The sequence below is a fragment of the Callorhinus ursinus genome, unplaced genomic scaffold (assembly GCF_003265705.2).
Source record: "Callorhinus ursinus isolate GAN/ISIS: 27379988/994484 unplaced genomic scaffold, GSC_fseal_2.0 scaffold137, whole genome shotgun sequence".
In the NCBI taxonomy this organism is placed as follows: domain Eukaryota; kingdom Metazoa; phylum Chordata; class Mammalia; order Carnivora; family Otariidae; genus Callorhinus; species Callorhinus ursinus.
Window position 1 is genome coordinate 445330 of NW_027397199.1, and position 22146 is coordinate 467475.

The 22146-nt window shown below is 53.7% G+C and overlaps 3 protein-coding genes across 4 annotated transcripts in view; 1 reads left to right on the forward strand and 2 right to left on the reverse strand.

Moving 5' to 3' along the window:
* Positions 1 to 1859: 1859 nt before the first annotated feature.
* On the reverse strand, positions 1860 to 9901 carry PGAM5 (PGAM family member 5, mitochondrial serine/threonine protein phosphatase). Of its 2 annotated transcripts, none has more exons than XM_025861654.2 (6): positions 9666 to 9901; positions 6799 to 6977; positions 5311 to 5436; positions 5118 to 5206; positions 4860 to 4990; positions 1860 to 2833 (listed from the first exon to the last, which is right to left on the reverse strand). In XM_025861654.2, the coding sequence occupies exons 1-6, from the start codon at positions 9854 to 9856 to the stop codon at positions 2683 to 2685; spliced, it is 867 nt and encodes a 288-aa protein (XP_025717439.1). In that variant the 5' UTR covers positions 9857 to 9901; the 3' UTR covers positions 1860 to 2682. The 2 variants fall into 2 exon arrangements, with proteins under 2 accessions (XP_025717439.1, XP_025717438.1); XM_025861653.2 differs by having other exon boundaries at positions 4860 to 4993.
* A 1579-nt stretch (positions 9902 to 11480) lies between these two features.
* On the reverse strand, positions 11481 to 21525 carry PXMP2 (peroxisomal membrane protein 2). Its single transcript, XM_025861655.2, has 5 exons — positions 21367 to 21525; positions 19829 to 19942; positions 17599 to 17761; positions 14410 to 14529; positions 11481 to 11841 (listed from the first exon to the last, which is right to left on the reverse strand). The coding sequence occupies exons 1-5, from the start codon at positions 21492 to 21494 to the stop codon at positions 11773 to 11775; spliced, it is 594 nt and encodes a 197-aa protein (XP_025717440.1). The 5' UTR covers positions 21495 to 21525; the 3' UTR covers positions 11481 to 11772.
* Positions 21526 to 21783: 258 nt separating this feature from the next.
* The window catches only part of POLE (DNA polymerase epsilon, catalytic subunit), a 47808-nt gene continuing 47445 nt past the window's right edge, over positions 21784 to 22146 (forward strand). Inside the window, exon 1 of the mRNA XM_025861645.2 lies at positions 21784 to 21886. Coding sequence (XP_025717430.1) covers positions 21825 to 21886 — 62 coding nt within the window. The 5' untranslated portion in view covers positions 21784 to 21824. The remainder of the gene's footprint in view (positions 21887 to 22146) is intronic.

Below are 22146 nucleotides of genomic sequence, written 5' to 3' on the forward strand. Positions count from 1 at the left end.
CCTAACATGGTTGTGAAAAACTTGAACTTTCAGTTAAGCTAGCACCAAATTTCATAATTGCCCTTGGAAATGAGAAACCTTTCTTGTGATGTTACTTCTTCAGTTCAGAAGAGGCGAACACTCGGCCACAGTGAGGTGGTGCTGCGGCACCAGCCACAAGGCACGCAGGAAAGCTCTCCAGTCCTTGCCTGGGGACGGCCGCCACCAAGGCGTTGTAGGGTGAGTGCCCACCCCATGGGGCAAGTGTTCGTTTGCAGCTGTCTTGGAAGTCTCCCCAGTGGGAGCTGAACCTGGTCCCTGTATGCAGAGGGCAGGGAAAGACCAAAGAAAGGGCCAGGCCACGCCAGCTTGGGAGGTGGCAGGTTTCATAAGAAGAACTTACATACGAGGCTCGTCTTGGGTGGCAAGATGAACAGATCCCTGCATCCACACTCCCAGTCTGAAGAGTTTATATAGAAGCCCTTCCTGGCTCAGCCCCAGCTCACCACCTCAAGGCCATGTCCTTGGAGCAGCCTCTGGGCCCAGACAGGTGAGCAGAACCCACATCCAAGGATGGGAGGATCCTGGGTCAACTGGCAGGCACATCTTTCTGAGGACCTTCCTCCTGAACAGCAAGGACCACAGACAAATCCTCTTGAATAATTGTGGGGTGTTTGCAGCCCCGTTCACGGCTTGGCCGCCTGTGGGATTACGGCCTTGACAGGCTGTGGCTTCGGATGCCACCGCTCACTGCCCTGTCGCCCTGCGCTGGGTCTGCTTGCCGGGCTGTTCAAGGCACACAGTTTTCCTCGTCTGATGTTTTGCATTTGTGCACCAAACTTGTAAGGATTTTCTGGTTTGCAGATTGCACTCATGCTCCTTTCCTATCTCCGAAGAAAATATTTTGGAATAAACAGCACAACATCATAGGAACCAACTGCTCTGTTCCCACTGACGTCAGTTCCGGTCCCTCATGTGACACAGGTCCCTGATTTGCAGGCTTCACTTTGGCCAAACTCAGGGTTGCTGACATCTCAGAAGTCTTCGGTCGTCTCTCCCACCTCAGGGAAGTCTCCATCTTGACCTCAGTGGGCCCGTGACCCCATGCCAACACCCACCTCTTGCTCCTCGGCTGCAACCCCCCATGTGGGCTCATTTTCAGTTTCCAAAATGCTGCCCTGCTTCTCAAAGGTCAAGTGAAATGCTGCCATAAAGGCAGATCTGAAGGGCCGCCGGGGGGGCTCAGTCGGTGAAGCGTCTGCCTTCGGCTCAGGTCATCATCCCAAGGTCCCGGGATCGAGTCCCGCATCGGGCTCCCTGCTCCGCGGCGAGTCTGCTTCTCCCTCTGCCCCTCCCCCCACTCATGTGCTCTCTCTCAAAAAAAAAAATCTGAAGAAAAAGGCAGATCTGAAGACAGTGCAGAGGCAGCTGCACAAACCCCTTGAGGAAAGGGGTGCCTGCCACCTCCACCTTCAGGCGTGTGGGTCCCCGGGTCCGGGCTCAGGCTCAGGCTCAGGGTGGGACACCTGTGTGGCCCTTGCCCTTCTTGGGCCTCCTTCCCACCTGAGGTCAGAGGTGTGCTGCCTACTTCTGTGCTTTGAGAAGTTGGCACAGCCCCTGGCTCGCTTGTCAAAACTGTCTAGAAAGTGGTGCATGGTTGGTGCCGGTGGAAAGCCATTTGTCTAGCTCACTGTCCTGGGTCCGGGCCTTGGCCCCTGGTGAGCGGGCGCCTGGTGAAGCCATCAGCCCTGAGAACACAGAAGACCACGGAAAAGAGCGTTCTGCCACTGCAACTGTTCCAGCAGGTCTGGGGCTGCTGTCTGTTGCGCGGCACGGGTTTCTGTTTTCTTGAAAACATTCACAATCAGTACTTTGAGAAATCAGTAAAATAAAATTTTTATTTTGCAGTTATTTCCAAAGTTACAGAGAAATGGATCAAATGTCCCAATTAGTTGCACTGATTGCAGAAAATGTTCATAACCACTTCATAAAAATTGTAGTTTCTCCTAAATTAACAGAATATTTGGGATGGACATATCACATCTAAGGAGTTTAATCCGTAAGCAGAGAGGATTAATGGCCAGAGGCAAAGACCGAAGAGGACGCCCGGCTGTCCGGTCACCATCCAGCACCTCCCTCGCCCGCCAAGGTGCGGCTGGTGTTGGGAAAGGCCCAGCAGCGTCAGAGGCGCAGGGCCCTGGACTGAGAAACTGGTTATCGAAGCAGGAACCCAGATGAGGAGAATCTGTAGTTGACAAATTTAAGTGATAAAAGGGTCTTAAGAAAGGAGAAGAATGTACAACAAGAAGTTCTGAACGGAAGCCCTGGCGGCCCCTCCTTGGAGCCTTGAGGGGCTCGTGTGGCCAACTGTGGTCCCGACCAAAGACGCTCGTGGGGACTGACCGCGGTCCCCACAGACATGAGTGAGGCCTCGTCCCGGGAGACAAGGCAGAAAACCCCAAGAGAGAAATCAGGCCCATCCGCTCGGAACAACGCCCTTTTCCATCCCGGGCCGGAAGTACAGGCTGAAATGCCCCATTTTAGTTATTTTGGATATTCTCGTCCTTCTTCACTGCCGTCCTGGAGAAGTGTGATGGAACCGCAGTGCAGCCTGTGGAGGGAAGACAGGGAAGGAGCCGTGTCCTTGGCAGCACCCACGGGAGCCACGGGGGGACTGAGGAGAGCGGGGCCTCCAGGCAGCCCTCAGGAGCGGGAGATCTTGTCCGGAGGCATGAACCCCGTGTCCCCGAGGGTCCTGAGCGCCACTCGGCCATCTGGCCGGACCACCAGGTGGGTGATGCTGCCGTTGTTGAGAGACAGGCGGAGCCAGCCTTCTGGAGGGAACTGCAGCGCCCTGGAAGGAAAAGAACATGCTAGAACGGGGCTCTGTCCCCAAAACAGGCTGGGGCCAGGGCAACGCTAACAGCCCCCAACCTCAGTTAAGGTCTCGGAGCAGACTTTCTTGGGGCTGGGGCCCATGTAGGTAAGTCTGTCTCCTATTTTCAAGCAGGGGGCTTCTCAGAAAGGAGCTGCTGGGCTGATGCCATCCCATCAAATCAAATAAGGGGCATGGTGACGGCCCAGCCCCTTTGGGTCAGGGGATCGACCCAACTCAAGATGGGCACGTGAGTCAGAAATCCATGGCTTCTTACAAGTGCGTGCACGTGAACTTCCAGTGTAACCCAAAGGGCGCGGGGGCAGTGCCACGGACCCGCTCCGGACCCCTTCTCCCCTAGGAGCAGGGTGGTGTCACCCACAACCCGAGCCTTCCTTGCTCTCACACTTCCTAGGTGCAATAGTTGCTGAAAAGCCCAGTATCCTCATGGCTTCCCCAAGTCGTCAGACGTCCTTCATGCCCTAAATCTCTCCACGGATGAGGGGCATCCCCGTGGCTCACCCTGCGGCCTTGGCAACAACTACCTTCATGCTGCTTTTCCGAGTCTTCTCCATGTGTCTCCCTCACAATTTCCAGAATGCCCTCACGTGTCGTGACAGGGATGCTCCGGCTCCTAGCCCTTTATGGCACACAGGTCACCTCTACTCCAAGTCCCCGCACACTTCTGGTGTTTTCAGCATTGGGGTCACTTCTAGTGGCTGCTCAGGTCGGCCTGCCCCAGGGGGTGTTCTAACATGGGGTTTCCACAGAGCAGAGACACCCAGAGCAGCTATCAGGGAAGAGTATGGGATGAGCACCGCAGCTCTGAGACTGTGCCTTCTCGGAGCGCTTTGGTTTGGAGGGTGTGGAGCCCCGTCTGAGGCCCAGCCCTTTCCCAGCAGCACACTCCACCTGGCCTGGAGCCCTGTGAGCAAGCTGAGAAGCCTGGCTCCTGGCATCCCTGCGCCCCCTGCCTCAGATGTCCTGGGCTTCTCACCAGAGGCCGTGCATGTGACACTGGAGGGGAAATGGCCTCCCTTCATCCCCCGCCCCCCAGCCCTGACAACAGGCTCAAGGGTCAAGCACGGTGAGCAGGGACCCTGAGCCTGGATTTGGAGGGTTTCACAGGCCAGCCGGCAGGCTGTGCCCTGTCCTGCCACTGTCAGGCACCGTCACACGACAGGAGAAAATCCCTCAGCTCTTAAAATGCCTGACACACACTTTCTAATGGATCGAGAGGGTGGCTGGGGTTCCAGTCATTTCACATTTTGCACCAAGTGAGCTTTGGTCAAACACATAAGCACCCAGCTGGCCTAACTGCCTCCAGGGCCCACTGGCCCGTGGCTGCACCTCAGGGCAGGTGTCACTCAGCAGGCTCTGGAAGCTGCATTAGTGCCAGGAAGTGAGGCAGGTCCAGAGGACACAGGACACAGGAGCCTCCTTCTGGGGGCCCAACAGCCAGAGCAGCAACATGACCAACACGGTGATGGGTTATAACCCACAGTGCCAAATCCATAATCCTACAAATAAATGAACGGAGAGTAAGAGTGAGCGCTTATAGAAGAATTCCAATTAACAAATGAGAACAGAATGAGAGAAAGGCAAAACCATCATTAGGCAAGCGCCACCACGGTATCTGCTGTGGCAAGACCCACCGACAGGGGCTAAATTCAGTTGGTATAAACTGCAGGGAAAGAGGATTTGCACTGTCTCCCAAGACGCTTACCAATCACCAAGGGGGCAAAGACGATTGGACAGTGTGAGATGTCCAGCACACAGTGCCTTAACCAAGTGACCACGTCAGCATCACCCAGAACGTGCCACTGACTTGGGGCACCCCAACCCGCCTGGACTGCATCTGTGTTGTTCCCGCCAACAACGCATAATCATGAGAAACTTCAAACTGACATTCTACCAGGAGGCTGACTAGGGCCTCCTCGAAAGATGAGCCGGCAGAGGCTGGCAGGAGGGAAGGTGGGCCAGGGAGCCATGTGTCACCCCTCACCGGCACACAATGTAGCGGATGACATTGGCATGGCAGATGAAGATCTCGTAACTGTCCTCCTGCTGCTTAGCATCTGCCCGGTGGATGTAGTTCCGGAAGGCAGCCTCGATCCGGGCTCCATCTTCATAATACTGCTGGGGGCAGGGTAAGGAACCTTAAGTATGGAGGCAGCATGCAGGCCACAGGTGGAGGGATATGGGGAGAGTGGGCCAACGGGAGCGGGGTGGGGGATGCTCCCTGGGGGAGTAGGGGTTTTACCACAGCCTCCGGTTTCCAGTGGGACACAGGTGGGTCAGGCTCGATGGGGGCGCCTTCTCTTAGCAGGTCTGTGCTGACCTTGCAGACACCTGCAGGAGAAGCAATGACTCAGTGCTGCTCCTTCAGGAGAAGCTGCCCAGGGCCCTCTGCTGAAATCCTGCTGCCCAGGGACCTGGGGATGCCCGGCACTCACCTGGCAGGTGTTTGCTGATGATATCAGTGGTTTCTATTGCACGGGTCATGGACGAATGGACAATTTTATTAAACTTCAACCCCAAGCTTGCAAGTCGGAGCCCAGTTAGTTCAGCCTGTTCGCGACCTTGAAAATGAAAAACACCAGAGAATTACATGTTGCTGGAGTTCCTCTTTTGTTTACTTCACAAATACTCCAGTCGTTACCCAAGTACCATTAGGGCTGGGGGACAAGGTGGGCAGGCCCTCCTTGGGGCTTGGGCCTAACCGGGGGGCCAGGCAGTCAACAGGTAAAATCCATGAGATAATGCAGTTACCCTCAGCCCCATACAGAAGAAATGTTAAACAGTGACCAAGGTTGAGGATCACTGAAGTCTGGGTAGGGTCCTGTTACTACTTCTGGGTCCTTCATGCCACTTTTACTCAATTTTGTCCAAAGATTGAGTTGCAAAGTGCCACTGACCTACCAGCTGTGCAATCATCAGAGATACCAACACGTAAAGACCCAACGGCCTCAGCATTACTAAGTACAGACTGCGTGCAAACACAGATCTTTTTTCTCAAATATGTATCTTAGAATCTGGTTGAAAATGCCCTCAGCAAGTCAGTTTCAGCTGCATGCGGTAGCACCTTGGACGTGGCTTCACTGCTCATGCGGCACAGCAGGCTGGAGAACAGGCTGCTAAACCCTTTATACCATCTGAATTTTTTAGTACGTGCACAAGTGGGTCATATCCTGTCCAACAAAGAAATCTTTACAAACTTAAACTCTATCTCAGACCACCCTGTGCTTCCTCTCCTAGGAATTTCTTCCACGGATGTGCTTGGCACGCCAGCACGAAGACCACGGCGGACGTGCGTGCCCAGCAGCGCTGCGCATGGTGGCAGGACTCCGCGATAAGCAGCACTTCTGCCAGGGGGATGTGAGAGCTGCTATCACTCAATCTCGTCTGTTTACCCTTATGAAGCCGACTTTAAACAGATCTGCAGCTGCTGAACAGAAGGATCTTCAGCAACAGGTTAGGTCGAGCCAAACAGGGTATACACGGTACGCCACTTGCAGAGCATGAGTACAGAACACCTCTGCTGTGCTTTGGATCTGATCACCTGCGAGATCCACCATATATTTTTTTAAAGTTGAGGATGTTTTCAATGCCTGTCTTGTGTCAGTTAGGCTGATGATCACTGTTAATGACAATTCTTTTTTAGATTTTTTTTAAAGATTTTTTATTTATTTGAGAGAGAGAATGAGAGACAGAGAGCATGAGAGGGAAGAGGGTCAGAGGGAGAAGCAGACTCCCCGCCGAGCAGGAAGCCCGATGCGGGACTCGATCCCGGGACTCCAGGATCATGACCTGAGCCGAAGGCAGTCGCTCAACCAACTGAGCCACCCAGGCGCCCGTTAATGACAATTCTTGAATCTAGGCCAAGCCCCTGACATAGGTCCAAAAGGATGGGTGTCAGTTGGGGCTTGAGCCCCAGCACGTACCCAGGGGCGTCAGAGTGCGGTCCTTTTCCAGGGAGGCATCCACATGGTACTGGGAGTGCCTGATGAGGAAGATGTGTCGCGTGGCCTTGGCTTTGCAGTGGTCCAGCCTGGATGCCAGTTCTTCTTCTCCAGAGTCCAGGTTCCTCTTCCGCAGGTTGACCAGGGACAGTGGTTCTCGCCTGATGTTGAAAATGAGAGGTGTGTCCTTGTGACGCACTCACAAGTCAGCCTCGAGTATTTCCGACAAGACAGTATGTCCATCTTGGGAAAGCGCAGGGACAAGACAATGCCCTTTGCACTCTGCTCTCTGCTGCTGGCCCCGAGAGCCCATCCTCTTGGAGCACATTTCATTTACTGCACAGAGCTCAGTGCCTGGCCTGTTCTGGGTGATCAAACGCAGAAGCGAAGCCCTCGTGCCGCTTGTATTCTAGTGAGGAGACTGATTAAAACAGCCAGGCGATGAGTGGTGTGCAGAAAACAAAACCGGGTAACAGGAAGGGGCAGCTGGGGGAGTGCCCATAAGGCCAGTGTGGCCTCGCTGACGCAGAGCCTGCAACTGTGCTGTCCAACGCCAGCCACTGGCCATGTGGCTACTTAAACTCAAAATAATGAAAATTAAACAAAAATATTGCTCCATTTCCCCAGTCACACTATGCACATTTGGAATGTCTACTGGATGGCACTCCTGGAAGGTTGAGGAGGAGCTGAGGGAGCAGTGGGGGGTGAGGCCGTGGGGGGCACCAGCAGCCACATGCTGAGAAACAGCCAAATCTTCATTGAAGACAGGCATGTCTGGTGGCTCCCAGAACTGAAATTAATAAAAGCTAACGGTCTGTGGTATGGGCAGAGCTAGGAAAAGACTGTCCTCAGCTGGGACAAAGTTGTGACAAGGTAAGTTTTGAGGGGAACAGTGGCAACTCAGGGGTCCTGCTGGGCGAACCTGGGGTGCCCTAATACAAACAGGCTGAGAAGCCACACCGGAGCCCAGGGCTGGGCCCGAGAAGACATCTGGGCACTACAGGCACAGACACAGAAAGCCCAGACTGGATGAGGTTCTCCAGGAAGAGGCTGGACATTTCACCAGCTGAGGCTCTAGAACTTTCCAGCACAGCCAGCCTCCCCCTTCATAAACCTAGACTTGGCGAGCAAATACAGTATGTCAGTTTCAACCAATACAGCTAGAGTCCAGTGCTGCTTCAAATAAGTCCTTTAATCTCACAGTGAATGTTTCCTTAAAAAAAAAACTAAGAAATTCAGAAGACTGTACTGACGTTTCAAAAAGAGACTACGACCCTGGTTGAATCATGAGAAAAACAGACAAATCCCAATTGATGGGCATACTATAAAATTCCTGATTACCACTCCTCAAAACTGTCATCAGTTTTGATGTCAAGGTCATCAAAACAAGGAAGTCTGAGAAACTGTCACACCCAAGAGAAGCCTGAGGACACATGACTAATTGTCATGTGGGATCCTGGAAGAGACAACAGACAACAGCTGAAAACTGAGGAAATCTCAAAAAAGCATGAATGTCAGTCAATAATAACATACAGATATTAGTCCACTGATTGTGACCATTACACCATACTAGCATTACAAGATGTTAGTAGAGTAAATCAGGGGTAGAGTATATAAGAACTCTTATCTTGCCAATTTTTGTATAAATCTAAAATGGTTCGAAGATTTTTTTTTTTTAATTAAAGATTTAAAACAAAGAATACCAGGGGCGCCTGGGTGGCTCAGATGGTTGAGTGTCTGCCTCCGGCTCAGGTCATGATATCGGGGTCCTGGGATTGAGCCCAGGGATCGGGGTCCCTGCTCAGCGGGAGCCTGCTCCTCTCTCTCTCTACTGTGCCCCCTGCTTGTGTTCTCTCTGTCAAATAAATAAATCTTAAAAACAAAAACAAAAACCAAAGAATACCTATGAAGTTCCTGATACAACTAGGCTGCCAGGAAATTCTGTGCCCCTCATTCAGAGTAAAGTAGGGAGGGCGAGCTGGGATCGGATAAACCACCCACAAGGGCCACTCCCAGACTCCAGAGCAGTGCTGTCCAACAGAAACACAACACTGGCAACATATGTACTTCAAAACTTCCAAGAAGCTACATTTAAGAACTAGAAAGAACAGGTGAAATTTCAAAAATTCACTTTATTTAATCCAACGTATCAACAATACTATCACTGCCACACATAAATATAAAAAAATCTGCACTGCTTTGGTTTTTAGATTTAAGTTCATTAACATCGAATAACACTAAAGAACGTTTCCTGATCACAGGTGCCACTTTTCAAGTGCTCAATAAGCACGTGTGGCTTGTGGCCGCGCAGCGACCCAAGACCTGGAGGCTTCCGTTCCCATTCAAGACGTCTAGCCATGTCCTTGCCCATCTTCCCGGCAGAGTTCCCTTTAAAGACCGGGCCGTCACCCTCCGGCCCCCATCCACCCTTCTCTCAGCTGTCAGGCAAAGATGGGGTCAGGACGCCCCCGTCCAAGCCGGACGCTCCCAAGCTGAGCGAGGGAACCCGGGCTGGCAGCCTACAGGCGGGTCCGACCCTCTGCCCAGGCCCGAAAGCGGCCACCTCGGACTGCCCCGCCCGCCAGGCGCTGTCCCAGGCACCACGGTCCTCCTTCCTCCCAACGACCCTCGGGGACAGGCGAGGCGGCCGGGGCTCGGAAGAGGGGTCGCGGGCGCCCCGATCACAGCCAGCCTCGCGGCCACCTCCGGAAGACAAACGCGCCCGCGAGCCTGCCCCGCCGGCCCCTCTGCGGAAGCGAGCGCGTAGAACAGAAAGGTGGGCCAGGGGCCCGGGAGGGTCCCCAGCGCCCGGCGGTCCGCGCGCCCGCCGCCGCCCGCCGGCCCCGCACCTGTCCCAGTTGGGGTCCCAGACGCCCGGCCCGGGGCGAGCGGCCCCCGCCCACGCCGGCGCCTCGACCACACGCGGCTCGGCGTCCCCGCCCGCGCGGGGCTTCCCCACCGCTACGGCCGAGAAGAGGACGGCGGCCGAGCCCCCCGCCAGGCCGCACGCCGCCAGCTGCAGCGCCTGCCGGAACGCCATGCCCGCCCGTCCCGCGCCGGCCCCGCGCAGGCGCTCAGGGGTGGGCGGCGCGCCGGCCCCGCGCAGGCGCTCAGGAGTGGACGGCGCGTCGCGAGGGACACGAGGCCCCAGGCGCCCGCTTCCGGCCGCGGGCGGAGCGGGGGCGGAAGTCCCGCCCCCGGGCCGGGCGCACACAGTTTCCGGGAACACGCCGTGGAAGAGGCGTGGCGGCGACCGTCTGGAGGCCGCTGCCCCGGGCCCTGTGCGGGAGGCCCCGGGGCACGCCAGTCCCGCCTTCCAGCGGCGAGCGCTGGCGCGGCGCCCGCGGCGTGGGGCCGCCTCCCGGGGCACAGCGGGAGCGCCTGAGCCGGCGGCGCGGGGCGGCGGGGCGTGCGCGCGCGGGGGGAGAGGGCCGGGGCCCCGGCGCGTGTGAGCGCAGCGCGCGTGCTTGTGCCCCGGGCCCGCGGTGCGGCAGCGCGCCAGACCGCGGGGGCACGGGGAGCAGCCCTGGCCTGAGGCTGAGAGCGCAGGACCGCGGCGGCGCGACCCGAGCCGCCCGGGCGCCCCCGCCTTAAGCCGCTGTAAGCGTGTGCTTCTGTGGCGGTGAACACCCGCAGCCGTGCCGCCGCCGCGCCGGACCTTGCTCGTCTTCCCAGAGCGACACTGTCCCCGTTAAACGCCGACCCCGTTTGCACCCCCAGCCTCTGGCGCCCGCCATTCCCTCCGGTCCCCCTGACCGTGACAGTTCTGGGGACCTCACGTGAGTACAACAGCACGGGCTCCTTCCTGCCCCTTAGCCTGGCGTCCTCCGGGCTCATGGGCGTGTAGCCCGTCGCAGTGCCCTCCTCAAGGCCGAGGCGTGGGCCTCTGTCCGTCCGCCGGCGGACACGTGGTTGCTTCCACCTTTTGGCTGCTGCGGGTAACGCTCTGAACGTAGGGGTGCAAGTATCTCCTGAGGCCCTTCAGCTTTGGGGGTGTGAGCCCAGACGTGGAAGTGCTGGGTCATCTTGGAAGGTCGTTAAGTTAGCAGTTGACATAATCTGACTTACATTTTTAAAAATCTCACGACCCTTCCCCGGGCAAGAAATTAAAGAATTCCTCTCCAGGGAAACGGCCAGTCTAAGAGAAAAGGCCTCAGTTACCGAAAACGGGTGATCTCCCACAAAACTGGGTCCCTGCCTTGTCAGCCCACAGTCAGGGTACTGCCCGAGTGGCTCCAACTCCTAAAGACTGATGCACAATCAGCAGGCTTTGGGGGAAATCCTGATTGGGAAAAACAGCAAAACAAATGGAAAAAAAATCCCCATGAACCCTGAGAAAATAGAAACAGCATATAAAAATAAATTAAGATCCAAGGGTCTCCTGTATCCATGAAACAAGAACGGGATGCTGAGAGCGAGAAAGGGTGAGGAGGAACAGCGAGGGCAGAAAAAAGTCAGCTGAAAGGGGGGCACACACACTTGTCGCGGGGCTTCCCAGTGTCAGGGCAGAGTCCCGCTCCGCGAGGGCCCCTCTCCAGCGGCTCCATGCAGGCAGGCAACGGTATCACAGATTTTACCACAGTTTTTTTTTTTAGTTAAAAAAAAAATCAGGGCAGCCCTCTGGCCACCCATTTCTACCAAAGTGACACAATTGTTCTGAAAAATTAAAATCACCACAGAAGAAGCTACGTTATAGTTTATTGCTGTCCTAATTCAATCCAAGGTGACAAGTGAAGTCAACACTACTGTATTCTGTGACTCTAAGGCGGCATCACCTGGAGACAGTTACTGCCTTTTTAAAACACAAGGTTCTTAGGTAAAAGATTCGTTTCTCCATCCTCAATCCCATGATGTGCAGTCAGACAGTCCCGACTAGGTTGCTTCTGCTCCCTCGCCCTACGCAGGTGGTCCCTAGACCCGCGCGGGCAGTGTGTCTGCATTCGCTCCAGGTCCTCTTCACTGGCCCAGAGAGGCCAGGTAGATGTACCAGAACAGAGACACCAGGTTGGCAAAAAGCACTCGGAACTGCCAAGAGAACACAGGCCACAGTGAGGCCCTGGCCGTGTCGACCCATCACCGATCCCCCAGGACAGAGCCCGTTCGTTGGTCAGTCCGTCCACCCACGACTGTATTCACTGAGCCTTCACTTCACACAAAGCCCTGTGCTAGAGGGCTGAGCCGGACAGTCTGTGCCTAGCGGTGTTACAGGCCACACAGTAACTGTCCTGCACCCTCCTGCCCTGAGCACTCGCTCCTGGCTCAGCTTCTCACCCCAGGACTGGACATCACGTGGCGGCTTCACCAAGCCCACCGGTGATACCCCGCCAGCCCAGGCCATGACCCTGCTTTGATGATCTGATGGAGGTACTCCCACCTGAAATTACCCTTCGTCAGTGAGTCTCCCTGACACATACGCCCCATGAAAGCAGCAGTCTGTTCTACCTTGTTAGTCACTGTATCCCTAGAGTTTAGAGCAGTGGGGCATACAGCAGGTGCTCAGCAAATATGTGTTTAATAAACTCCACTGCCCCTTAAGCACTCACCTGCAACCACCTAAAATGGAAACTAATCACAGCCTCCCAGCTTTCTGTCCCTAGGCTGCCCCGGAGGGTCCCATTTTCCAGGCTCTCCCACTCTCCCATCCGTAGATCCCTTCACATCCTCAGCCATTCTGCCTTTCCATATCTTTATTTCCTTTTCTAAATACCTTAGGATCCATGGCTCAGAGCCCTCATTGCCTTCCCCTCTTGTTCCTTAGTTGTCCTCCCTGGAAAACCTCCATCCTCCCTGCTTCCCGGGGCCCTGTGCCCATGCACAGGAGGGTCTCCAGTCAGCTCTCTCTCTCATTCTCTACAAGTTCACCCTGCCTTTACTCCGCTCAAGATACCCATCTCACCTCCTCTCCCCTTAGTCTGGCCCTGCCCTCTGCCCTCCCAGAGGAAAGAGGTGTGCACAGGCATCCCCAGTGAACAGGCACCTCTCTCCTGTCTCAGTAAAGAAGGGCCTCTGTCTAAAGCCCCTCTCTGCCTCTGCCCTAACCCATGCCCCCCTCTTTAGGGTAGCATATGGCCTCTCTTCGCTTCAACGCCCATTCCCATTTCTCCCCACCTCTTCACAAACTTCTTGAGAGAATTTTGCAGACTTACGATTTCTACTTCATCCACTACTTAATTCACAGCAGTTTGGCTTTAGCCCTCATGGAGCTGAAATTGCTCTTGGGAACATCACTGATAAGATCGTTGTTAAAACCAATGAAACTGATTCCCATTTTGCTTTAACCCTGCAATACTGTGGTTGTGTGTCACTGCCTGCTGGTTTTCTGCTACTCCTTGGTGTGTGTGTGTGTGTGTGTGTGTGTGTGACCACCCAGCCTGCACCTCCCTCCCTCTTCCCAGCCTTCCAGTGGAGCTGCAGCTCAAGGGAATTCTGCCCAGGTCTCTCCTCTCTAGAGCATGGGTGAAAACAAGTAGGTTACTTAAATGGTGTGCAAAAAAAGCGTAAGGTTGCAGTCCTTGGAAAGGCCTGTTTGAGAGGCTAGCCCTTCCTTGGGGCCTGGGTACTTAAGAGTTCCTGAGGGTTCCCACCTTTCCCCAACTGATAAGAATGGCTCCCTAGGCCTCGACTACTTGCTAAAATAACACGGTTCATGCTGAGCACTTGCTCTCCTGGGAGTCTGGAATTCTGGTGTGTGCCAGGCACAGGATGCCTACGTGACCAGCCCTCCCAAAAAACCCTAGGTGCTGCGTCTTTACAGGGCTTCCCTGGGCAGAAACTGGCCTACATGTTGCATTTGGTGGTACCAAAGCTCTTTTGGTGAGCGCTTGCTCTGTGTGACCCTCATGGGAGGGAGGGAGCACAGGAAGCCTGCATGGATTCCTAGGATCCAGTTGTATATCCTTGCTTCGAGGCTGTAATAAACCCAGGCCATGAGCACACATATGTGCCAAACCCTTCTAGCATCTCCAACCTTGTGTATGCTCTTGGGGCTGGACACACGAGCTGTCCATGGTGTGTAAAGGCAGTGCACAATGGCGGGGCCCCTCAGCCTTGCCCCAGTGAGCTGTTCCTGCAGCTTAGAGCCCCTCCAGGCTCCCACCTTGCTCAGAACAGGAGGTGGGGCTGCGCGGGGCAGTTTCAGCAGCCCACCTCAGACTGCGACCCCTCCTGGTGCCCGGAAGTGCTGAACCTCATGTGTGTGGCACCTCAAGGGCTGCCCCACCCCAGGTCCCACCGTCTGCCTGCTCCTCGGGTGTGCGCTGACCTCACTGCAGGTTAGGCTGCCCATGCCTCCCCTGCACATCCTGTTGGGCACTGGCACTGCTTGGCACCTGCGTGCACTTTTGACTGTGACCCGCAAGGCCAGGCACTGGCAATACTGCACCCCTGGAAAATCCAAGCTGCTCCTGGACTGGGGGCTTTTCAGAAACATTTCTGGGACCAGTGGATGAGGTGTGGACACCTGCTTTATCTGTCCAAATCCAGAACTGCTACTGATTCTGGGCAGAGAGAAAACCGCCGATCAGTCCCAGCTAAAACAAGGCTGGTGGAAGATGATGCCCCCTCTGGTTCTGCATGGTGCCGGCTGGCCCTCACCTGCAAAGGGACATAGTTGATGTTGACAAACTGCGCCGGGGTCCAGACTTGCCAGTTCACACGCAGCGCCGGCCAGAAGCTTCTCCTTATCTGGACAGCAACCGCAGCTGCGTCTCTCCCCTGGAAAGGAGGGGAGTGTGGATGTTGAGCAGTTGCCACTGTCCTCAGAACCGAAGCTGGGGTGCCAAGGTCTGCAAGTCTCCAAACCCTAACATGATGGTTTTTAAAACTGTGGATTTTGGGGGCGCCTGGGTGGCTCAGTGGGTTAAACGTCTGCCTTCGGCTCAGGTCATTGTCTCAGGGTCCTGGGATTGAGCCCCGTATCGGGCTCCCTGCTCCGCAGGAAGCTTGCTTCTCCCTCTCCCGCTCCCCCTGCTTGTGTTCCCTCTCTCACTGTGTCTCTCTCTGTCAAATGAATAAAAACTTTAAAATAAAATAAAAAATAAACTGTGGATTTTGTTCCATTTGTATGTAGACAGCACACCTGTGTGCCTAATTAGCGCTGCAGCTCTAAGGAGCCAACCACCCGGTTGGGAAGTCATCAGCAGTGAGGCAGCCCACTTGCTCTCACTGTGCCCAGGGCCCTCACGGACCTTCATCATTCTGTGCAGAGCTGACTGAACGGTGGGATTCATGCTGTTGGCCAGGGGCACCAGAACGGCTATGTATGCCTCGGCTGTCAGTTCTGCCCAAAATAATCTCCAAAATGGATGCATTTTCAAGCAGAACTTGAAGTTTTTAAAAAATGAACCCCAATAAATTGATTCTAAATGTCATCTGAGAGGATAAATGCACAAGAATAGCCATCTTGAAAAAGAATAGCAAGAGGTGGCCTAAATTACTAAAGACTTAAAAAAATACTATGAAATGATGGTAATTAAAAGCTAAAAAAGAAAAGACATACAATGGAAATTAATAGAATCCAGCAAAAGATCAGAGAGTCCAGATAAAGGCTTGCACATACGGGAATGAGAGCATGATAAAGCGGACATTTCAAAGTACGGGGGGATTGTTCAATAAACGCTAACAAGACAATTTGCTATTTAAGTGAAAAGAAACAAAAGTATTATCTCCCACACATGAATAAAAAAATAAGAATACTAGACAAAAATATAGAATATTTCCACTATCTTTGTGTTTGTCAAAATGTACATAATAAAATCATAAAAGAATAAAGTAAAGAAGAATATTCCCAGTATCTTCCTTGAAGGAAGCCCACAAAGGAAAAGACTGACAGATTTGAATACATAAATTTTTTAACTCCTGTATGGAGAAACACACTATAAATAAACTTTATTTATATAACTTCAAAGGTTTAACTTTATCTGCAGTTAAAAGACAAAAACCTGAAAAATGGGAAAAATATCTGCAGTCTGTATTTGGCAAAGGATTGATGTCCTTAATATATACAAATATACAATCAGTGAGAAAAAAAGCAAACACTGATAGAAAATAAGCAGTTAATACAGTAAGCATATAAAAAGATGTTCAACTTCATAAATATGTATACGTTATTTTTTATGTATCAAATTGCAAACTATTTAAAAGAAAAATACAATCCTGGTTGTCAAGAGTGTGGGGAAACAAACCTCGCCCAGAGGACCAATCTGCGAGGGTTGGGTGCTCTGGGGTCACAAAGTCTGGTTCTGACAGGACTCACGGTCTCGCAAGTTATGGGAACTCAAGCCGTGGGCCTGAGCTTCCTCAAAAATGGGGTTGACTTGTGGCTCAAATGACCCAAAGGACTCAATGCAGAGCTTGGAACAAGTGCTCAAAAAATGTCAGCAGTTTGTACTATTCTATAGCCCTGTAGGAAGAACAAGCAAGGACAGCCTTTTTGGACAATTCTAGGAATTAACCAAACAGGAACCCTTACACAAAAGGGACAGGCATACGGTGGAATACCATGCAGTCCAAACGTGATTATCTATGATCAAAAAAACGCTGGACATTGGCACAGCGTAGGGAATTGAGTCCATGATATTATAATTAGAGTTGTGTGGTGATACTTGCGGTGAGCATGGAGGATAGAGAAGCTGAATCACTGCGCTGTAGACCTCAAACTAACATGACGTTGTGTCAACTACATTCAAATTTAAAAATTTAAATGCAGATGCAGAAGCATCTATAGTGTGTGTGGTATAATGTGGTCCCACATAGATCATTTGTGTGTTGGGTACCTTACACACTTTGGTCACATATATATTCAGAGTTTTCATCTTTTAATGAACATACATTCCTTTCATATTTGGAAGGATAAAAAGGGATGTGGGTGCCCTTTGCTTCCTCCTACCTCAGATTTCCTAAGGGCTTGCCCAACACCTCTTTTTACTTTCAGGGACTTATTACTAACCAGTTAAGTTGAAGCATCTTTCCTGCCTGCCCCCCCCGAACACTTTAGACCACAAGGGGTGTTCTCCTCAGGAACCAGAACTCAAGATGCTGCTTCAAAATAAAACCTGAAGGAGAAGGATTTACCTGCTGTGATTGGTTGGGACAATTACTTTCAGGGCAGAACATGACACATCTTGGGCACACAGTGGATGGAGAGTTGGGGAGGGGGTAGAGGTGAACTGGGAAGGGACTGGGCTGGGCACAACCAACAGACATGCCTGGTGACTCTGCATGAACACACCTCTCATGTAGTGGTTGTGGTGGTTTAAATCTATGCTGACCTGTTAACCTCTTCAGAGCACTTATGATGTTCAGGATTGAGTTAGCACAGGGTTCTGCAATGCCATCGGGGGTCTGAAACTTGTTTCATGAATCCCATGGACCCCCTTCTCAGAATCCTGTTTGTATAAAATAAAATATGTGGGATTACCAAGGAACCACCTATACTGAAAATACACCTTTCAAAATATTCAGGAAAAGAATCTTAGGATAGATGAGTAGATGTGCTTGCTTACTGACACAGTGACAAGACTTGAGGCAGGTGGAAGGGGTCATGAAACATAAAAAGATATTCTGTCTGTAACAAATGATGTATGATACCAAGATATCTGTGACTTCTTACTGTGGACCAACAGGTACTGCCAATGTAACCGTGGTTTGTGTCTGACGTTCATGGAGGAAAGTGAGGAATTTCAATTTGAGTGTACTGCAAAGTTCACAGGCCCTCTGATTTCCACCCACAGATGCCAGGATGAGAACCGCTGTGCCAAACAAAGAGCTATGGCAGAGACCAACCTCCAGGAAGTTCATGGTGAGGAAGAACAACAACAGGAAGGCCGGTGCAAAGAGGAGGCGGTCCAGGAGGAGCCTCTTGACCCCAGCCAAGGGGACCTCGGAAGGGATCCAGTGCTCCATGAAGAGGTAGAAGAAGTGACTCAGTGGCCCTGTGAAGAAGAACCTGAGGACCCGCGGTGGGGGTGAGCAGGACTGCCATTCTCTGGGTGTGCCCTTCTTGGGTCCAGCTTCACCCCCAAACCCCAAGTCCTAAACCCTGCCTCCCTGGAGCCTCCCATCACTGACCACACAGGTCTGTGTGGTCCTTCTAGAAAACAGGCTTTCTTTGAATCTGCTTCAAGCGTTCTTTTTGTCTCTGATAGACCTGCCTTGGATCTCCCATCAATTTCCATGTGGCCAGCTCCTTTTCAACACTGTCAGCTGGGAGACTTTGTTCATGATTGTTCTGGACAATGAACCCACCATTGTCCCGGCCACTCTCTAGTCCAGGTCCTGTCTCACTGTCTTCATGGCCTGCGTCACCATATGTCATGATCTCATCTGTTTAGTCATACGGTACCGTCTTTGCTGAAGAGAGGTAAACGTCCCAGGACAGCACTGTGCCTGTCTGTTCACTGCTGTGTCCACAGTGCCTAGAACATGGCCTGGCTCAGAGAAGGTGCTCAAGGATAAATAAGTGGATGCATCCCTGGTGTCAGAGCTTTTCATCAAACCCCCTTGGGTAGTTAGCAAGAGTGAAACCTGGTGCCGTGCACTCCTTGTCTGTACTGACACTATGCGTTCCCAAGGGTAGAGTACTTGGGACAGAACTGAACACAGCCACTGCATCTACTGGTACAACAGACCCGTAGCTCTGTAAAATTCAGCAGCAAAAAGATGGGCAGGGACCCAGGGCTCTTCCAATTTTTCACACTGGAAGTCCTTACACAAGTGGTTCTCAGCTGTTGCTTCCTATTCTTCCACAGGTTAAGTGGCCTAGAGCAGGGGTCCTTAGTGAGAGGGAACAGAGTCTTAACTTTATTTATTCTTTAGTGATCTCTCCAACCAACGTGGGGCTCGAGCTCAAGACCCCAAGATCAAGAGTTGCATGCTCTACTGACCGAGCTAGAGGGGCCTTGAGAGGGAACAGAAGTCTTGAAGATGGAAACTGTGAGTAACGCTTCCCAGGGGATTCTGACACACTCCCTCCCCGCCTCCAGGGTGATTATGGCTTTAACTACACTACGCGACCAACATGCTTACAAATACAAAGTGATATTTCTGAATTTTAAATTGAAAAAATGACTCTTGTTCCAAAAGACTTCAAAACAATCCATCTATACAAACGCTATTGTTGGCCAGAGAACTCAGGGAAGACTTAATTGGTAAAACTGAATCTCTGTGGTCTTTGCAATTCCAAAAATGGTTAAGAAACTGGACACTTTTCAGGATACCTAAGTATTTATTTTCTGGATGCTTACACTATGAAAATAACGGAAACAACTGACCATATTTGAGTCTGTTTTCCTCTTTCATGGTCTTTGTGTTTTGAAGGCTAACTTAGGTTTAGGTGAATTATCTGCCCTCAGATCTCTCAGCCCAATGAAGACAGCCACCCCACCCAAACAATTCAAAAGGAAAACCATAAGACAAGTTCACATTATCCACCATTCTGATTTTTCCCATGATTACTTCAATGCCTTTTTAAAAATTATTTCTCCAGGGGCGCCTGGGTGGCTCAGTCGTTAAGCATAGATGCCTTTGGCTCAGGTCATGATCCCAGGGTCCCGGGATCGAGCCCTGCATGGGGCTCCCTGCTCCGCGGGAAGCCTGCTTCTCCCTCTGCTGCTTCCCCTGCTTGTGCACTCTCCCTCTCTCTGACAAATAAAATCTTAAAAAAAAATGTAAATAAAATGCTTGATTAATCAAAAAGAAGGCAAGGAAGAAGGGGAGAAAAAACTAGCAGCAAGGGGCGCCTGGGTGGCTCAGTCGTTGAGCGTCTGCCTTTGGCTCAGGTCATGATCCCAGGCTCCTGGGATCGAGCCCCTCGTCGGGCTCCCTGCTCCACGGGAAGCCTGCTTCTTCTCCCACTCCCCCTGCTTGTGTTCCCGCTCTCGCTGTCTCTGTCAAATAAATCTTAAAAAAAAAAAATTATTCCTCCAAATTAGATTATTTCAGAAACTTGGTCTTATCCCCTCGCTTTGTTGCAATCAGTCTGCTACTGGGTAGACCAGCCCCTTAACGAACTCACCCGTAAATGGCATATCTGAGAGGCCCAATGACATCTAGCTTTTGGGAGTTTTCTTTTTCTCGCTTCTTCACAATCAACTGGGCCAGGAAGTTCCCAAGTGCCGACAAAACGCCACTGTGGACAGAGAGGTAATCAGAGAACAGGAGAAAGCAGCAGGAGGGTGGCCCGTTCCTGTATGTAATCGGCACGGCTGTGCGGAGAGCAGCGTGGGATGGGGAGAAATGAGTCCTTTCTAAAGCAGCCCTGGTATAAGGTTCCTACATCAAAAGGTGGAGACAGTAGGACTTCACACACAGACGGACAGACACACACACACCCCTGGTCTGTGGACTGCGCCTGCCAGTGTCCTGGGTGAGGTATGCACTACAGGCTTACGAAACGTTACCGGTGGGGGGGACTGGGCAAAGTGTACAAGGGATCGCCCTGTATTATTTCTTACAACCGCATGTAAACCTACAATTACAATATAAATTTCAGTAGAAAGGTGGAGATGGGCCCAGGTGCTCCAAGCTTTGGTCTATAGTTACCTTCTGATAAGCTCTGTGTGCTAAAAAGTCCAAAATTCTTTGTATGGCTGATAAGGACCTTCTTGATCTGATCCTTGGCCACCTCCTTCTCATCTGGTCCCTTCCTCACTGTTCATTTTCTGCTGCAACACAGACCTTCTTTCCACTGCTCCACTGTTAGCTTGCTCCTCCCTCAGGACCTTTGCACTGGGTACCCTCTGCCCAGAGAGCTTTTGCTTTCCCTCCTTCAGGTCTCTGTTCCAACGTCACCTCCTCAGAGAACACCTCCCTGACCTCCCTGTTTATCTCGCTTTTTGTCTAGTTTCTCACTAGAATAGAAAGCCCACTGAGGTAGGGACCTTCCCTTCCCATCTTAATGCTGGTGCTTCACTCCCCGGAAGCATGCTGTGCGTATTTATGAAAGGCTGCACTTAGTAAGACGGGATGAACTTATAAAATTAACTGATTAAAGCTAACGAGGGAGAACGACGTCTCATAAAAAGTTTAGGACCCCAAATCAAAGGGTGCAACGGACCAGCAGACCCGGGCAGAGGGGCCTTTTGTCCCCTTTCCCCCAAATGCAAAGCTGCTACGACAAAGAGAGCAAACACGCGCCGCCCCGCCCCGGCCGCGGGTGCCGCTCGAGGCACGGACCCGAACGCCCCCAACTCGGAACGAGCGCAGGCGCCAACGGGCCGTCGCTGCGGCCGCCAGAGGGAGGTGGGCCGGCCGTGGACCTCCGGCCCGAACCCACGCACCTTCGGGAGAGGGCCTCCAGGGAAGGGGGCCCGACGCCCGCGGGCGGTGCATTGCTTTGGTCTGGCTCCCTGGCAACGACCTGTCAGCACCGAACGCACAAAGCCGCCCACGCCGCGCTCTCCGGCTGGCGCAAGGCGCGGGGGGTCGTCTGGCCCGCGGCACCCTGCCTTTCGCACTCAAATCCCCGCGCAGAACGCGTCGACGGGGCTGCGTCCCCGAGGCCGGCCGAGCTCCGGGCCGCCCCCCGCCCGGGCCCGACCCCTCCGCGCCGACCTGGTGGCCGCCTTGGTGAGCACCGGGTAGAGCCGCAGGAGGCGCAGGTACTGGGCGAGCGCCCGCTGCGGCAGCGCCCCGAGCCCGGCCCCGGCCCCGGCCCGCAGCTTCGACGCCGCCGGCGCCATCGCCTCCGCGGCACCGCGCCCGCGCGCGCCCCCGACCCCGCCTCACGCCCGCCGGGCTCGGGGATGGCCTCCCATTTCCCGCCCCGCCGCGGCCCGCAGCGCGGCCCCGGACGGACCCCGCCGTGCGCGGCCCGCGCGTCCGCACACTTTTGCCCGAGTCCCTCCCGGGCCACCTCCCCTCCGGCGCCCGCGGCAATAGGGGCTCGGTGGGGCGGGGCGCGGCGAGCCTCCCGATTGGGCGGCGGGCGCCTCCGCTCTCTCCTCTCGCGAGAGTTGGTGGGAGCGCGCCAAGTTTCTCCCGGAGAGCGGCGGCGGCCTGGGCGCGGCGCGATGGTTCTGCGGAACACCGGGCGGCGGCGCGCGGAGCCGGGGCCGGACGGCGAGACCAGCCGGTGAGGGGCGGCGGGGCGGGCGGCGGGCGGGCCTGCCCTGTGCGGAGCTCCTGGCGTGCAGCCGCGGCGGCCCTCCGCAGGCCACCACCCAGCGGCGCGGCCCTCCTGCGTTCGCTCTGGTTTCCGCGCACTGAGGACACGCGGCCGGCGACTCGGCGGCGGAGCAGATGGGGCCGCCTCTCAGCGCCTGCGGACCGGGGTGGGGGCGGGAGACCGGCACCGCCGCGATCACAGCGCGCGCGCACGCTCCTCGCCTCACC

Excerpts from the sequence above, each read along its gene's own strand:
- PGAM5 (XM_025861653.2), bottom strand. The coding sequence starts at position 9,856 with ATGGCGTTCCGGCAGGCGCTGCAGCTGGCGGCGTGCGGCCTGGCGGGG. Across the intron at positions 6,978-9,665 it reads TGGGACCCCAACTGGGACAG|GCGAGAACCACTGTCCCTGG; the intron begins GTGCGGGGCCGG and ends TTTCAACATCAG. Across the intron at positions 5,437-6,798 it reads CCGCACTCTGACGCCCCTGG|GTCGCGAACAGGCTGAACTA; the intron begins GTACGTGCTGGG and ends TTCATTTTCAAG.
- PXMP2 (XM_025861655.2), bottom strand. The coding sequence starts at position 21,494 with ATGGCGCCGGCGGCGTCGAAGCTGCGGGCCGGGGCCGGGGCCGGGCTC. Across the intron at positions 17,762-19,828 it reads CTCAGATATGCCATTTACGG|GTTCTTCTTCACAGGGCCAC; the intron begins GTGAGTTCGTTA and ends GCGGGTCCTCAG. Across the intron at positions 11,842-14,409 it reads TCAACTATGTCCCTTTGCAG|TTCCGAGTGCTTTTTGCCAA; the intron begins GTGAGGGCCAGC and ends TTCTCTTGGCAG.